Source organism: Rhinichthys klamathensis, unplaced genomic scaffold (genome assembly GCF_029890125.1).
Source record: "Rhinichthys klamathensis goyatoka isolate OS25496 unplaced genomic scaffold, OSU_Roscu_1.1 h1tg000391l_1, whole genome shotgun sequence".
In the NCBI taxonomy this organism is placed as follows: domain Eukaryota; kingdom Metazoa; phylum Chordata; class Actinopteri; order Cypriniformes; family Leuciscidae; genus Rhinichthys; species Rhinichthys klamathensis.
Genome location: NW_026606894.1, coordinates 2,969,166 through 2,987,327, shown reverse-complemented (window position 1 = coordinate 2,987,327; position 18,162 = coordinate 2,969,166). Strand labels below are relative to the sequence as shown.

The 18,162-nt window shown below is 37.4% G+C and overlaps 1 protein-coding gene and 1 long non-coding RNA gene across 3 annotated transcripts in view; one reads left to right on the top strand and one right to left on the bottom strand.

The window, feature by feature from the left end:
* wt1b (WT1 transcription factor b) overlaps window positions 1-15,865 on the bottom strand; it is a 26,474-nt gene extending 10,609 nt beyond the window's left edge. Inside the window, exons 1-4 of one of the 2 annotated variants that reach the window (XM_056234295.1) lie at window positions 15,318-15,865; window positions 12,687-12,809; window positions 6,372-6,450; window positions 1,084-1,155 (exon numbers count right to left, since the gene is read on the bottom strand). In XM_056234295.1, the coding sequence (XP_056090270.1) occupies window positions 1,084-1,155; window positions 6,372-6,450; window positions 12,687-12,809; window positions 15,318-15,693 (650 nt within the window). In that variant the 5' untranslated portion in view covers window positions 15,694-15,865. The remainder of the gene's footprint in view (window positions 1-1,083; window positions 1,156-6,371; window positions 6,451-12,686; window positions 12,810-15,317) is intronic. The other variant, XM_056234294.1, reaches the window with a different exon arrangement.
* The window catches only part of LOC130070031 (uncharacterized), a 19,876-nt gene extending 1,714 nt beyond the window's left edge, over window positions 1-18,162 (top strand). The window contains exons 2-3 of the long non-coding RNA XR_008803830.1: window positions 12,693-12,839; window positions 17,728-18,162. This is a non-coding gene — a long non-coding RNA (uncharacterized LOC130070031). The remainder of the gene's footprint in view (window positions 1-12,692; window positions 12,840-17,727) is intronic.

Genomic DNA, 18,162 nt, shown 5'->3' with positions numbered 1-18,162 from the left:
GAAAGGAAAGGAAAGGAAAGGAAAGGAAAGGAAAGGAAAGGAAAGAGTTGGAAATGGTCGAAAGGAAAGGAAAGGAAAGGAAAGAGTTGGAAATGGTCGAAAGGAAAGGAAAGGAAAGGAAAGGAAAGGAAAGGAAAGGAAAGGAAAGGAAAGGAAAGGAAAGGAAAGGAAAGAGTCGGAAATGGTCGAAAGGAAAGGAAAGGAAAGGAAAGGAAAGGAAAGAGTTGGAAATGGTCGAAAGGAAAGGAAAGGAAAGAGTTGGAAATGGACGAAAGGAAAGGAAAGGAAAGGAAAGGAAAGGAAAGGAAAGGAAAGGAAAGGAAAGGAAAGGAAAGAGTTGGAAATGGTCGAAAGGAAAGGAAAGGAAAGGAAAGGAAAGGAAAGGAAAGGAAAGGAAAGGAAAGGAAAGAGTTGGAAATGTTCGAAAGGAAAGGAAAGGAAAGGAAAGGAAAGGAAAGGAAAGGAAAGGAAAGAGTTGGAAATGGTCGAAAGGAAAGGAAAGGAAAGGAAAGGAAAGGAAAGGAAAGGAAAGGAAAGGAAAGGAAAGGAAAGAGTTGGAAATGGTCAAAAGGAAAGGAAAGGAAAGGAAAGGAAAGGAAAGGAAAGGAAAGGAAAGGAAAGAGTTGGAAATGGTCGAAAGGAAAGGAAAGAGTTGGAAATGGTCGAAAGGAAAGGAAAGGAAAGAGTTGGAAATGGTCGAAAGGAAAGGAAAGGAAAGGAAAGGAAAGGAAAGGAAAGGAAAGGAAAGGAAAGAGTTGGAAATGGTCGAAAGGAAAGGAAAGGAAAGGAAAGGAAAGGAAAGGAAAGGAAAGGAAAGGAAAGGAAAGGAAAGAGTTGGAAATGGTCGAAAGGAAAGGAAAGGAAAGGAAAGGAAAGGAAAGGAAAGGAAAGGAAAGGAAAGGAAAGGAAAGGAAAGGAAAGGAAAGGAAAGGAAAGGAAAGGAAAGAGTTGGAAATGTTCGAAAGGAAAGGAAAGGAAAGGAAAGGAAAGGAAAGGAAAGGAAAGGAAAGGAAAGGAAAGGAAAGGAAAGGAAAGGAAAGGAAAGGAAAGGAAAGGAAAGGAAAGGAAAGAGTTGATCTTTACCTCTTTACACTGGGTGTCACAGGATTCCAGGAAACACACTCTAACTGTGACGCCATTTGGTACCGATTATCACTGAGGACAGAAGAGAGAAATCATGTGACACAACTTTCACTACTCAGCGTCTCAAGAAGCACAAAGGTTGTAAAAAGGGGAAGAGACAAGCCAAAAATAAGCTGAAAAACACGGAAAGAGAAAAACCATGGAACATTTGGTAGTGTATTTCTTTTCTTCTTGTCTCAGACTGATTAGAAGTGCACATGTCAGCAGTGTGGTGTCCTGATGTCTCTTTAGAATCATCCAGCGCTGATTCATAACCACGTTCTGTGGAAACTGCTAACATCATTAGGCTTCAGCACATGTTGTGAGGAGTGTATCTCAGCCAGATCTCACGTCACGTGGTCCCGCTCGGAGAGCCCAGTGCCTGGCACAGTGATGTCAGAGTGTGATGTCACACTGATTCTGGGTATGGTGGGAAGGATTTGGGGAAATGATCTTGACTCATATTCAGCTTGTCACTTTTCTCTGTGCCAAAATTGCAGTTTTTGAAGGCCAGACAGTTTCTTTGAGGAACAAAGTGTATCAAACTACACTATTGTTTGTTAATTTATTTATTTATTTAATAATAATAATAATAATAATGATAAAAATAATTGTTAAATTATCATAAAATATCATAAAATAAATCATAATTGTTGTTATTATTTAGTAAAAAAATTCTTTATGAAAGATTTTTTTTATTATTATTTAACAACAGTAAAAATGAATAAAATAATGTAATGTAATAATATAATATAATCAGAAAATCAAGAAGTCATGGTGCTTTTTCATGAATGGTCTATGACTGGTTGCCACATTGCTTCCAAATAAATGACTTTCCATTCCAGCTCACACCAGTGAGAGTTTCAAAATGCAAACAACTTCTAGGCCAAACACTGATGAAAAATAAGCTGGAATTTCCCTTTTTCACACCCCTCTGTAATGTGTAATGCAAGTGAGTGAGATTGAGTGTATTTTCTTGTGATGGTTTCCAAAGGCAGTTTATAGTGAGAAGGGGGAATAATTGGAACGCTTTGTTCGGGTCTTATCAAAACTGGATGCGTTGTGTTGTGTTCTGTGTTCTCCTTTTTGTGTTGTGTTCTGTGTTCTCCAGTATCTGAAGAATGCACACTGATTCCTATGCGACTGATAAGAAGCTGCATTTCTCTTTTATCTTCTTTCTCACCCTTCTATTAAGGAATGGCTTACTCCAAAATGAATATCTTCAATAATTACTCGCCCTCTAGTAATTCCAACTCTGTGTGTTGTTATATTTCAATTGGACATGAAAGAGATATTTAGCAGACAAATCAGTACACTATTTTTTTGTGCGTCAATACAGAGGCAACAACCTTTTGAGGTGGAGGAGACAGCCTCACTCCAACCCATTAGCAGGAAAGAAGCACCGCAGTGATTGAACACCTTCGGGATCTCCTCACGGAGACAAGACTCAATTCAACAAATAAGTTCCACTTCAAGGGGGAGCGAGACTCATTTTGAGAGGGTGCTCTCACAGAAATGATGGTCTCTACGGCATAAAAATTATTGCGGTAGTGACCAGAACCTGCGCGTCCCGCTCTTTTTAGAACCAGACCTGTAACTCTCCAAGGTCTAAACGCGGGTGCCATCATGCCCCGTCCCTGAGGATGTACCCAGAGGAAGGAGTCAGGGAGGGCTGTCGAGAGGAGAGGTCTGGAGTGCGTTTCCCGAAAGCATCGTTATCCAACTATGAGCGCAATATCCATTGAACTCTATTGGTAACGACGGAACTTGCGACCATAGTTGGCTTTGGGAAATGCACCCCTGGTTGGGCCAATAAGGGGCAACTAGCAAGACCTGCTCCATCTCCTCCCTGCTTTAGCACAGTTTTGTGCAAGAAGGCTCACTTGGGAACGCATTTCTGCGGGGGCCCCGGGGCCAGCTGTGGCCAGAGTCTTTCTTTGTCTAGGGATGTCCACTCAGACAGGAGGAGAAAAAATGGCGACTACGTCGAACGACTGAAAGGGAACAGTTTTGAACTGTACTGAAATGTTTTATTTACTGGTTAACTGGTTTACTGATTCTGATTAAAAATAACAGTGTTGGAATGACATGAGGGCAAGTAAATAATGACTGGATCTGATTGCTTTTCCAATCAAAGCTCTCTTCTCCTTATAATAATATTCATCTTTTGCATTCTGTCATGTTTCTATGTGTTTAAGTTCTGTTTTGTTATCTGGTTTCCCCCTGTATTTGTGATTTTGGTTTAGTCTTGTTATTAGTTCAGTTTTGTGATCTTGTTCACCCCCGTCTTTTGTGATTTTAGTTCAGTCCTGTTAGTTTTCCCGCTCTCTCTGATTAGTAATTCCCTTCACCTGTGTTCTGTTAATTATCCCATCAGTCCCCGTTCATTTAAGCCCTGTGTTTTCCCTCAGTGTTTGTTGATCGTCGTCCTTGAATGGTTGTGTTTTCTGAAGTCCTGGAGTTTTGTTCTTTTGTTCCTGTATGTCGCAGAAAGTTACGTTTGTAAATAAATCAACTATACTGCTATTCTCGTGTCCTCGTCTTCGGCAACCTGCACACAACCTGACACATACATGGCTCTTTCTTTTGAACGTTTTTCTTTTTTTGCTGAGTTAGACACGTTCCTTGGTCAACATATTTTGTTGATCATGGAACAACATTTCTGTCTAAAAATGTAATTCTAACCCTAACCCTACCCCTAAACCTAACCCTACGCATAAAAATAAGAGGGAAATGACAGGTGAATAACACTGACGTCGAAGCACCTAACCCTGACTGTAAGCCTAAACTTGAACTGTAAACTTGTCCCTCAAATCTGATTGGTTGATTGGAATGTTGTTCTAGTATCAACAAAGATGTTGATCGAGGAACATGTTGTACTTGGTGAAATCAGGTTCTGCCTTTCTGTCCTCCCCCCCTCCTCTCCTCCTCGCATGTCTCTGGGGAAGCCCAGGCCGAGAAGGAAAGAAGAATTCAGAGGAAACGGGCAGTAGATCACCGTGAGTGTATTTTGGCCTGCTAAGAGCTGCTGTGCAGTTCTTAACCTTTGTGCAGACAGCAAGACTCACTGCAGACTTACTGGGGATTTATCTGAGCCATCCAAGACTGGGCTTCACTGAACCTCCATTCAGTCACAGGGAGCAGAGGAGACAGTCCCACAGCAAACACACCATCAGCAATACATATTTCACGTCTTACACTAATTAATGTGCCTTTTAAAGGGATGTTCCGGGTTCAATACAAGTTCGGCTCTATCGACAGCGCATGTGATTTCCACAGAAAAGGTCTTTTTGTAAAAACAGCAGAAATCATCTTCACAGTGACACATGTAGAATGGAGATCTATTGATTCCCATTGCATAGGATTGGGAATAAACAGTAAAAAAAGATGCAGATTTGTTTGAACCGCGAGAAGCGTCTACTCTCACCTAAGCTTACGCTACTCCTACATCATAGGTCGGGTCAGAGGTCACTCTTCCGCTGGAACTAGACTCGCGTACGGCCGGAACCCATAGTGATTATAGTTAATAAAGATATAAATATGGTTATTTTTCTTACAAAAAAGCATTGCTTTGCTTCAGAAGGCCTTTATTAACCCCCCTGCCATATGGATTACTCTTATGAAGGATGGATGCACTTTTTTGGTACCATTCACTCCCATTATAAAGCTTGAAAGAGCCAGGATATTTTATAATACAAGTCCGATTGTGTTTGGCTGATGAAGAAAGTCATATACACCTAGGATGGCTTGAGGATGAGTAAATTATGGGATCATTGTTATTTTTGGGTGAACTAACCCTTTAAGCATGTTACCCTCTGAGAACATTTACTGTACCTCAGTGTTTCCTATGTTCATTATTGTTTGTCCTCTCATGGACGTCGTGTGGGGTTGTTCTCAGTTTTGTTTCCTTGCGTTCCTTTGTTGTTACCTCCATCCATCATTAAAGTCAACCTGTGTTTAGATCCATCTCTCCTTGTTTCTGAGTCTGCCCTCACATTACAACAATATATAGCCTCACATTTCTGCTAGGAACCCTCCAGAACTTTTTTTACAGACTGAGGGACAAGCAAAATCGTTTTCTCAAATGCTGTCAATAGATAATATCCAGGAATGTCCCTTTATTTCGGCAGTTGCATCAACATTTCTTTCTGTTTTTGTAACTTCTTGTAATTCGTGGCTGCTTGCTTCCTCTATGCTGCAATTTATTGCATTTCTATTGTTATCATTTCATGCATGACAAATCCTTGAGGGTTATTAACTTAATATGTTTGGTAACACTTTACAATAAGGTTCATTAGTTAACATTAGTTTATGTATTAACTAACATGAACTGACAATAAGCAATCCATTTGTTACAGTATTTAGTAATCTTTGTTAATGTTAGTTAAAATACAGCTGTTTATTGTTTGTTCACGTTCATTAACTAATGTTAACAAATACAACCTTTGATTTTAATTATGCATTAGTAAATGTTGAAATGAACATTAAAGCTGCCGTCGGCAACATTTTTTTGATCATTTTCAGTGAAATCGACACTATAATCCGACAGAACAACATAAATAAAGTGGTTTTAGAAAAAAACCCGAGCTTCTAACTCCACCTGGAGCTTGTTATTTGTTTTGCAAGAATCCACAGCTCCCGGTTCATCATGTCCAATCAGCGCAGGGGGGTGTGAGATCTGACTGTCAATCACAGATCGGGCACACGCCTCACGCACGTTACAATCACATGCACACTCCTGAAGTTCGCGGAAGTTCGCGCAGTAACGAAGAGTGATGGCGGAAAATCAAGTAAGCTCATTTAGAGTATAAATGACGTTAGCAATTGCAATCTATTAGTAGATTAGCCAGGACAGCATACCTCCAAATACTCCATGGTGTTGATGGATGCTGATGAGACGGGCGCGTTCACAGATAATCTGGTGCACACGCACTGACGAGCACGAACTCGGTGGGAGGGTATCCGTTGATAGTGGGGGAGGGGCATGAGAGTTGTAAACATTCAAAATTTTGCCTAAGTCCACTTAATCTGCCAGACTTGCCGACTGCAGCTTTAACTAAGATTAATAAATGCTGTAGACGCATTGTTCATTGTGAGTTCATGTTAACTAATGTTAACTAATTAACCTTATTGTAAAGTGTTACCTACAGTTTTAATAATCTTCATAATAATGAAAACATGTATGCTTAATTATGTCTGTTATTACACTGAATGTAATTTGCATTGAGTAAATGTGATAAAGAAGGTACCTGTTGAAGCTGTTCCTCAAAAGCAGGGTCTGACTGTCAGGAGGATAGACAGGTGGTGGGACGGGGTACTGTTGCTCACCTGCATCATCACAAAATCAAAGCACATATTACAACCCTCAAAGAGCATATGTCAACCATATCTGAAAGAGAGTGAAACAAAGCGTTTTACAGTCGAGCTAACAGAGAGTGTGGCCTCGTCTTCACTGCGGTTATCCAAACAGCGCCGGGCTCGCTGAGACCATAAAGCCGTCAGCAGAGTTTCTGAGAGCTCACTGTGCATTTCTTAGGGATTCAGTCCCTCAGGAGCATTAAAAACAGTCTTATCCACAATCCTGCTTCCTTCTGTTAGCTGCCCGAAGAAGAGACCCCATCATTTATTCCAGAGTAATTTACTGTATGCCTAATGAACTTAGAAACCGTTGCATTCAGTGCTTTGAGTGTTTGAGGAAGGAGACGGAGAGGTAAAAATAAGAGCGAGAAGGGAGGAAAAAATGTATTTACTGCCCTGACATTAAAACTCCATCTGACGCTTAACCTCGAGATGATCCTTGCGGTGGACAGGGATCTCCAGATATCTCTACGTCTTATCTGTCATACTTTACTTAAATATCCTCGATCCTGCACAGCCCTTGTGCAAACTTTTAAAAAGAGTACTTATTACGGAAATAATAAACTTCGAAATGAAAATTATGTCATCATTTATTCACCCTCAAGTTGTTTCAAACCTGTATGAATTTCTTTCTTCTGCTGACTTCCAGTAGGAAAAAAAAATACTATGGAAATCCTTCAAAATATCTTCTTTTGTGAAAAAACACATGAATTTCACATGTTATCACATGTTTTCCACATGTGCCCACATGTGACCACATGTGACCACATATGCCCACATGTGACCACATATAAACAACATGTCATCACATGTGAACAATGTTTCACCACATGTGAACAACATGTCACCACATGCAGTAATGTTCGACCACATGTGAACAACATGTCACCACATGCAGTAATGTTCGACCACATGTGAACAACATGTCACCACATGTGAACTTAATGGAACACGTGGCACATGTGGAAAACATGTTATAGGTAATAATGTGGAGCTCATGTGAAATATATTTGCACGTTGTAATAGGTTTTAACATGTGAATTATGTTACCACGTCACAAATACTGTACATTTTTAGCTTCAATAGCCTTTTTCACACAAAATGCATAGAACATAAAGCTTATAATGCATGTGTATATACTAACACTTATATACACGTATAGTTTTTAATGAGTTTTTGCAATACTTTTATTTCAACACTGTTTACCATTTCTAAAGCTATATTGTAAATATATTTTACATAATCAACAGTATATTATATTTGATATAATCAATAGGCTACTGCAAGCACGTTTTCAAATAAAATAAAGTGGATATTAAACTTTTCATTTTAAGTGCTGCATGATTTTGACGTGGTTTAATCAATGCCGTGCGCGTGAACTTTCGAGTATTTCAAACACTGGAGCGGCCGGCGCGCAGAGTTGCCATGGAAACGGCGCGGGACCACTGCTACTGGTAAGCAACAAAACTCCCTCTCTCGATGTTGTTTAAACTTTTCACGGCTTTTTCCAGGTGAGATTAGTCTCTAAAATCACACGAATAATACTCACAACTGTTTTTGACATTTCTCTTACTTGTAATTGACACGATTCTGTTAAAAATTTACATGGTGTAGTGTCTTCGGAAAAAGTCCGTTAGGATCTCAACCGTTTTCTGAAGAGGTAGCAGCTAGCTAGGCTAACGTAATGTTAACTCGGTTGAACTTTTATTTATTAAAGTTTGGGCTTTTAATCACCTCTTATGTGTAGATGAGAGGTTTTGTAAAGGTTTTACTTGGAAGTGAGCTAATTTATTTAACACAAACGTAAACATAACGTATCGGTGATGTTACTTTCAGGAGCAAGAAAATTGGCTGAAACTAACGTTAGCTCAATGGTAACGTTAAACACATTTTGATTAAAAAATGTTCTGTGATTTCAGTAGTAACAAAATAACCCATAACAGAGAGAAAGCTCCACGACTTCAACATTTCTGGAGAAAGCTGCTGCCGGAGAAGTAACGTTAGGACACAGGTGAGCCGAGGAAGCTCATTAAATAACCTCATTTTATTTCTCAATTTGTTTTTTTAAATTGTTTATTTTAAGAAGGTTTTGACATCCAAACGAAGTTACACCGTATGAGCAAAATTAAATGAATAAGTAAACCCAAAAACAAATTCTGTTATCCTAGTTAAGAAATTATATTCTGTATATTCTTTAAATTCTTTCTCTTTTCTGCATTTCACCTCTGCTGTAGCTTCTTTCCTTTCAATAAACCTGGCATTGCATTGTTGGCTCAGTGACAAATGGCTTGTTGTGTTCTTAGATCCTTCAGTGCTGATGCCCTTCAACGGAGCGGAGTGGAGCTGATCTTCATCTCTAAAGCACTATTGATGAACCATATGATTAGTAAGTAAAACGCCAAACATACACTAATGTCAAACATACACTAATTGTCTTGGTACAAATGTTTATGTCTCTTTCTCTTATGTTCACCAAAAAACATTAAAAACAATAATATTGTGAAATAATATAAATAAATAAAAACTGTTTTCTATGTGAATATATTGTAAAATGCAATTACTTCCTATGATCAAAGCTGAATTTTCAGCATCACAGCTTCACATCATCCTTCATAAATTATTCTAATATGACGATTTGATGCTCAAAAAAACATTTATGATTATTATCAGTGTTGAAAACAGTTGTGCTGCTTCATATTTTTGTGTTTTTCAGGATTATTTGATGAATAGAAAGGTTAAAATAACAGCATTTATTTGAAACAGAAATCCTTACTCTCTCTTTTGATCAATTTAATGCATCCTTGCTGAGTAAAAATATGAATTTCTTCTTTTTTTTCTGTTCATTTTTAAATCTATCATTGACCCCAAATGTTTGAACATTAGTGTAAACTACCCTTCATATGTTTGTGGTCTATTTAACAATGAATCCTGGAGGGGAAAAAATGGTTTAAACTGTTACAATGGTTTACACAAACACATTAATCAGCACAACTGTTTTCAACATTGATAATAATCAGAAATGTTTTGGATGTTTACATGGTAAGAATGTATAGAATTCAAATATAAAAAACACTGACTCGTTAGGTCATGTTTACTCATTAAAGTCAGATGATTTCCTATTAATTCAATAGAATATGGTGACTTCAATTTACATGACGTCATGAGCAATCAAGTCATTTATATAGATCAGTGAGTAGTGCCCAGCATATCCAAGTCCACTAAAGGAGATTTCTCGCATTTTACCCCTAAACTCTGGAATATGAAGGTAAAAGAGTATCAAGACTCGAGCATGAACAATAAATACTTGTATGCTAAAATTTACACTCACAGCTCCAAAGTGAAAACCTCACCTAATATGCAATAACGTTGAAAAGATCACGGTTTCTGTCCTGACGAAAATGTTCTATTTTTTATTTTATTTTTTGCTTTGCAGAACAAGTCTGTGACTGACTTAATGAACCCAGTTGCTTTGGATCATGCTCAAAGATGTAAGGGCTACAAAAAGTTAACCAGAACTCTTATGGACTCCATCTTCTCTTTCGAAGAGATGGCAGCATGAACGGAAAAAAAGGGGTTGTTGGTGAAAAAAGAGCCTTGACCTACAAAAGGTGCAGCTAATAATTGGTAAGCATGTCTGAATATCTTTTATCAATAGTTATTATATATGACAAGCGCTGAGCGCGTCCGTCAGCGCCAGCCATAGCGCGGAAAGCACAGTTTGAATCTGACAGTTATGTCACTTCATGTCAAACTTGTTTTCAAATTTTAATGTAATCAATCTCATTTCTTACAGACCATGTCAAAAAGAGGCACCCAGGCATCGGAGGCACTGAGATCAAGGTCTGCATGGCACAAAAGTTAAAAGATCTGAGGAGACGAGCAGAAAGGTAATATTCAGACGATCCAACATCCAAGTGTGATCCCCATGTGGTCTGTTCACATTTGCGAAACCGACATGCGCGAGGACTGATGACTCAGTTTATTCCTCAGTCTACATTGTGATCTAATCACAAACTGTCAATAGTTTTTTTTATAAATGAGACGCACCACTCGTCTTATACAGTTGTTTAAGCAAGATGTATTTCCATAGCATATTTACGTAAAACGTTTAATGACATAATAACATTACAAATGAATAATAATTAATTATTAAGCCCCATAAAAATGCTTTTCAGAAACCTACGGGGTGACGTCACGGACACTACGTCCATATTTTTTTTTACAGTCTATGGTTTGCACTGCCCTAATCTTTGATCTTTTTCTATCCCAAAACAGGATGCCTGCTGCAGGAGACACAAAGGACTGAGACAACACACTTTCACAAACGCACACCACACACACACACATGCGCGTATACCTGCGTTTTTTGCGGCTTTTTATGTATAATTTTAATTTGGTTTTGCTTTGTTTGTTTTAAACATTCAATTTGTATTGCATATTTTGAAATGAAATAAAAAGTGAAAAAAAATTTTTTTTGAATTATTTGTTTTAATGTTGGGAAACATTAGGCTATAGAGCCTACACAAGAACATGGTAGGCCTACCGTTTTCTGTGGTATATTGCTTAATGATTTTTACATGGATTTCACATGAAGTTACAGGTTTACATGGTGTGTAGCTTTAACATGGATTGTTGATGGGTTTCAAATGTCATTCTATGGGTTTCACATGAGATATTTTACATTTCACATGATATCTCATGGGTTTCACATGTGATTAAATGTTTCACATGGGAATTTTACGTTTCACATGTAAGCTCATGGATTTCACATGGGAATTTTGGGTTTCACATGCAATCCCATGGGTTTCACATGTAATCACATGGGTTTCACATGCAATCACATGGGTTTCACATGCAATCCCATGGGTTTCACATGTAATCACATGGGTTTCACATGCAATCCCATGGGTTTCACATGTAATCACATGGGTTTCACATGTAATCACATGGGTTTCACATGGGTTTCACATCCCATGGGTTTCACATGTAATCACATGGGTTTCACATGCAATCCCATGGGTTTCACATGTAATCACATGGGTTTCACATGCAATCCCATGGGTTTCACATGGGAATATACATGGGTTTCACATGAAAATGTTCCAAAACCACACGTTTCCCATGTGCAAATTACCTTTAACATGTGCAAAGCACATGTGTTCCACATATTTCACATGTTAAATTTCACATGTGCAAAATCACATGTCCACGTTGTCACATGGGATCACATGTGTTTTTGCACATGTGAAACTCATGTGGTTTTTCTGTAAGGGTTCAGCCGAAGAAAGAAATTCATACAGGTTTGAAACAACTTGAGGATGAGTACATGAGGACAGAATTTTCATTTTTAAGTGAACTATTCCTTCAAATGTGAAGTGAAGTAAAATTACAATGTTATTTACAGTTTAAATGTATATTAAATGCAATTAGTTCAACTTAAGAGTGCCTTTCTGACCTAATTACATTTATCTTTATATGTAATTTCTAGGGCTGTCAAAAGATTAATCACGATTAATCACATCCAAAATAAAAGTTTTTTTACATAATATATGTGGGTGCACTGTGTATAATTATTTTGTATATATATAAATACACACAAATGCATGTATATTTAAGAAAAAAATATTATTTATATATAAAATATTTATATTTATATATAATATAAATTATATATAAATCTATATACAGTATATACATGAAAATATTTCTTAAATATATACAAGTGTGTGTATTTATATATATAAAATAATTATACACAGTGCACCCACATATATGTAAAAAAAACTTTTATTTTGGATGTGATTAATCACGATTAATCATTTGACAGCCCTAGTAATTTCATAATTACTTTTATTGTCTTTGAAATATGGTTAAAGTGTACTGACGAATAAACCAACGCGAATTTATGGTAGACTAAAATATACAATTAATCACACTTTTTCTCATGGGTGAGCAAATTATTTAAAGGTGCAGTGTGTGATATCTGTCACAAACAGATAGCTCCGCCTCCACACTCACCCCATTGGCTGAGTTATTGTTGCTGTGTTGGAATGGTCAGGACGCTCAAACAAACAGTATTTACCAACTTTCCACAGAAATCAACCTAAAACTGTCTTACTTTTGCCTTATAATTATTCCATTTACTCATCATTTATTCAAAGGCATTTACTGCTTTATAGGTCACACTGAGAACATATTTTCCTTACCCATAGTGCTTTGTGGGGACATGGGGTCCTCGTGTTTGAAGGTATTGTTGGGGAACGGAGGTGTGTGGTGTGAAGGTGTGTGACCGTAGCTGGGAGCTCCATCAAATGCTACTGTACCATAACCTGTGAGAGAAAGAGAAAGAGACAAAACAAGTAAGTAAGTGTTTGTTTGTTCTTAATGAAATCAATCTTTTTTCACTGGATATACACTCCATTCTCCGCAATGGACAAAGGGACCTGCAGGTGAAACATCACACAAACATTGTTTTATTCTGACAGACAAAGTCAGAGTTAAGTCACACTAAAGGAAAAATGGTAACACTTCACAATAAGGCTTCATTTGTTAATGTTAGTTAACTTGGACTCAGAATGAACAACACTTCAGCATTTCTTAATATTAGTTAATGTTAATCTCAACATTTACAAACGTGTTTTTAAGATCAGAAAAGTTAGTTTAAGTTTAAAAAATTAGTTATACGCATACTTCTTGTACCCTACAATACCAGTAATATTAATATACATAAACATCCATTGGCTGAAAAACTGTCCAACTACTGCAAACACTGAAAAGGTCTCACTACTCCTAACAAATACACATTATAGTTTGACAATACACATCCCTCACCATCAGACTTATAATTCATAACCCGCTTGGGACCAATGTGCTTTTGCAATTAATCACAATGTCATTGTGACTTTTCCCAAAGTTAATCTAATAATAAATAAAATACAGGGAGACTTTGTCTAATCTAGTCTACAATCAAGAACTGTGATTTAAACTGATTGTGAGTGCAGATTTAAAGGAGAAGCTCTTCAAGAGTTTCACACGGCGCTGTAAGTCAGTCATCAACACAAAGAAGAAAAAATAAAGATAGATTGATTCTCCTGAGACTTATCTTGTATATTGAATGTACAATGCTTGTTCCATGAAATGAATACCAATAAATAAAGACCAATCTTAATATCTATAGAGCTAAATCGCTGCGGAAAACAACATTTCACGCTTTATCTTAACCTCTTAAGACCATTTCATTTGACATTTTTGTTTTTTTAAAAGCACATTATCGCCGTTTCGGTTTACTGAAAATTACGGTTTCAGTATTTATTTAGTTGGTTCACTTCTTTAACCATTTGAGAAACATTTCAGTCTATTTTCCTTTAAAACATCAGAGACCATCAATCTTCTGCTTTCCCAATAGTTTTAAGGAGACTGTAAGTTTCTTCAAAGAATCTGGCTGGAGTGACATACGTTTATCAAAGCATATAAATGCCTTTATATGGCATTATTCAGATATTTTACTTCTATATGTCCATGTAAATCTGATAGATGATTTCAGATTGTTCAATAAAACTATAGATTGCACTTTATTTTACAGTATGTGCACTCACAAACGTACGAGTAGTGTAAGGTAACTGCATGGGTTGAGTTAAGGTTCAGGGTTAGTGCCTTACAACGATAAAGTATGTTCATGCGAAACAGGACTGTAAAACAACGTGCCGAAAACTATTTATGTAGTCGTTTAATGAAAAAGCCGGTTACACTTTATTTTAAGGTGTCTTTGTTACACTGTTATACATTTAAGTACTGAGTAATATTAAGCAACTACATGTGCTTATAGGGTTAGGGTTAGGGTTTAGGGTTAGTTTAATGCAAGTATGCATCATTTACAGTTATTGCTATAACTACATGTAATGACACTGTAAAATAAAGCGTTACCGAAAAATCTTTAAAATAGGGCCCAATGTACTTAATGTTAATATGAAGGAATTTTCCGTATTGATTTTTCGCAGGTGTTTAACCAGTCCTTTGGAATATTGCATTGTTTTGTGTTTTAGGGTTACAAAAAATGACTGTAAACTTAACGGATAATGTCCTGGCAGAAAATTACCTGTACCTTTTGTTTGTTTGTTTGTTTTCTACAATATGCTGGTTATCATATACAATATGATGTGATTAAAATAATTATTATTTGAACAATTCAATTTCTTAATAATTTCTAAATCAGGTAAATCACAAACGTGTATACATTCTAAAAAATGCTGGGTCTTTAACCCATGTTTGGGTCAAATATGGACAAACCCAACCTTTGGGTTTAAAAATGTAATTAAAAAATGTAAACCAATGGTTGGGTTTGTCCACATTTGACCCAAACATGGGTTGAAACGACCCAGCATTTTTTAGAGTGTAACTTTAAGATTTAACTGACTTAAAATGCATGATTAATGCACTTTTCCGAAATAACATTTTGAGGGTAATATAAGAGATCCTCCATGGGTCATTTGTTATCAACAAACTCCTAAACTTTACACACACACACACACACACACACACACACACACACACACACACGCCTACAATACAGTGTAAAAACAAACAAAATTAGATTTTAGTAAAGTAAATTTACAGTGTTTGTGGAACTGATTTGTCAAATGTATAAATTGGCAAAATAAAAAAGTTATCCAACTTTTTTAAGTAAAACTTTTTAAAAAATTAACGCGTTGAGTTTTTTTACAGTGTACACACTCTGAAGTTTCATGTTCTTTACGTTGTGGACACCAACAACAGAGACAAATGAATAATGTGGCTCATGACAGAGCGCATGTGATCCAGGAACGGGACGGCTGTCTCACCCTGGTTGCGCGGGACAGGAGGGTTCTCCAGATACGGCCCTCCGGAGAACATCCGGCTCTGGCTGGAGGGAGAATCGGCAAACGGCATCCCTGTGAGCTGGCCTGAGAAGTGCACGGTGAAGGCCCCCAAACCGCAGTGAGGATCCTCGTGGGGGTCTGCGGGCCCCCAGACCGGCTCCTGTTTGACGAAGGAGTGTGAGGGAAGAGATCCGTACGGGGAGGCCGGGTGAAAGTCCAGCATCGGTCCCCACTGCGGAGCTCCGCCGAGGGGCAGGGAACAGTTGGAGTCCCTCCCCGGCAGCGCTGGGACCGCTGGAAACAGGGCGCTCAGGTCTCTGACGTCCGATCCCATCAGGGCACACGGCTCAGTCAGCATTTAGGAGGAGGTTTCTTCGCTGCAACACCCTTGAATATCTGCAGACTAAGATTTCAAGAAGAACACAGAGGTCTCCTGCGCTGACAACTACAGGAAAAAGACTTTCAAATCTCAAAGACAAAGATCTTGAAGGGTCTATCAGCCCTTGAAGAGGTCCCGTCGAGCAGAAGTCGCGTGTGTCTGCTGGGAAGCGCTGGTGATGTGGTAGTAGAACTGCATGGGAGAGTTTGAGCAGGAGTAACTTCACTCTTATCCATTTGTCTGGGACTGTCAGCTCGAAAAAACAGAGGAGGAGCCACAAGCTTCACTTCTTCTGTACCTTACTCATCTTTTACTCGAACAGCACTTTCAGTCCTCGTCTGACTAATGTCTGTGAATGTGTGTGCATGGATAAGTGTGTGTGGGTGGATGTGTGTGTGGGGGGGTAGGTGTTTGTTTGTTGCTTTAGTTAGCATGAAACCTAATTGTGTAGATGTTTCTCATAGAACAGAACATTGTTAGTGTTATTTTGCTCAATCTTATACACACTTAAGTGTTCTGTGTTTGCATAGATGGTTCCATTAAGAACCTTTAACATCCATGAAATCTTTCCAGTGCACAAAGGGTTCTTTTTTTATTGGGGGAAAAAGGGTTCTTAATATTATTTAAAATGTTCTTCACACTAAGAAAAAAATTTTATTTTAAGAACTGTTGACTGGAAGGTTCTTTGGGGAAGCAAAAATGGTTCTTCTATTGCATTGCTACTAACAAACAAAAACACTTTTTTGGAACTTTTATTTTTAAGAGTGTACAAGTCGTCGACTCGTTTGGCCGTTTGCTTTTCTCCTCAATCTCAAATGTAAGTGCATTATGTTTAGAGTGTACCGAATGAATGCAGATAAGGGTCTCCGACTGAAGTGTTGACACTGTGTTCTCCGCGGGGAAGAATAAATGAGTGCTATCTAAGGGATTTGTGTTGTCAAAGTGAAGATTCAATTAAGCTGATGGATGTGCATTGGGATTGAGCAACACTGTTGTGAAATACCAGTAGTTTGAAAAAATAAGAGATGTGAATGAAAGGCAAAAGGGGAACACTTTGCTAGTGAAAACTGAATGCTGCTTCATGATGACATAATTAAGATTTAATTCGTTTATGTATTTAGACATATTCACTACCATTCAAATCTTAATTTTCTTTTATTGTTTTTGAAAATGTCTCTTCTACTCACCAAGGCTGCATTTATTTGATACAGTTAAATTGTGAAATATTATTACAATTTAAAATAGCTGTTTTCTACTTAAATATATTTTAAAATGTCATTTATTCCTGTGATCAAAGCTGAATTTTCAGCATCATTACTCCAGTCTTCAGTGTCACACGATCCTTCAGAAATAATTCTAATATGCTGATTGTTGTTGAAGAAACATTTCTAATTATTATCAATGTTCAAAACAGGGGCTCCATATTTTTGCGGAAACTGATACATTTTTTGGGCATTCTTAAATGAATACAAATTATTTGAAATAGAATTCTTTTCTTACATTGTAAATGTCTATACTGTAAATTTTGGTAAATCTAATGCATCTTTGCTAAATAAAAGTATTGCAAAAATATTATTGACCCCAAACTTTTAAACTGTAGACTCTAGTATACAGTTATCTGTTTGAATTTTAAATTTTTTTTGCTGTTTAACACAAACAATTCATGTAATAGATATGTTATATATGTAAATATATATTGTATTTATGTATATATTATATATTCTGATATCGGATTGGCAGGTTTTGCAGAGAAGGCATGTGTTTGAATTTTTGTTCCTACTTTTATTTCCAAAAATATTAAAAATGATATGATCAATAAGTCATGACAACATCTTTTTTTACATTACTTTAACTCATCAAAATAAGTTAAGCAATTTTCAACTTTTTTTAATAAGTTATAAAAGATTCAACTAAGTCTACTATTTTTAGTTTACTGTCATTTAAGGTGAAATGGCTTATACAGCCAAATTGATTGGGGCAGACACTTTTAATTTTTTTTTTACATTTCCTCAGGATATGTCTAATTTTGTTCTGGGCTTAGGCTCAGTCCCGATGAAGAGTGTCATACAGTGATGATGGTGTTGTGAAGTTCAGTCTGTCCTTCTGAGATCACCCCTTCTTTACCTCTTCACCCATGGACATCTGGACTGTTGGTCTGAAAATGTATAAATCCACTTTGTGAGAACTCTGGAGGTGTATGACTGAGACAGACTCCAGCAGAGCCGATTCCTCAATCCATGCATCATCTGTTTTATAACAGCCAAATAAAGGGGAATTCCTCACTGGAGACTTGAAGACCATGCCAAAAAGCAACGAGATTTCGCATGGCATTTGTATACAAATGTCTTCAGCAGTGCTCTGCTCTTTGTAGCCTACATGATCAAAGTAACACTGTGACGGACTGGCCATCCATCCAGAGAGTCTCACTGTTTACGGCCCGAGACGCAG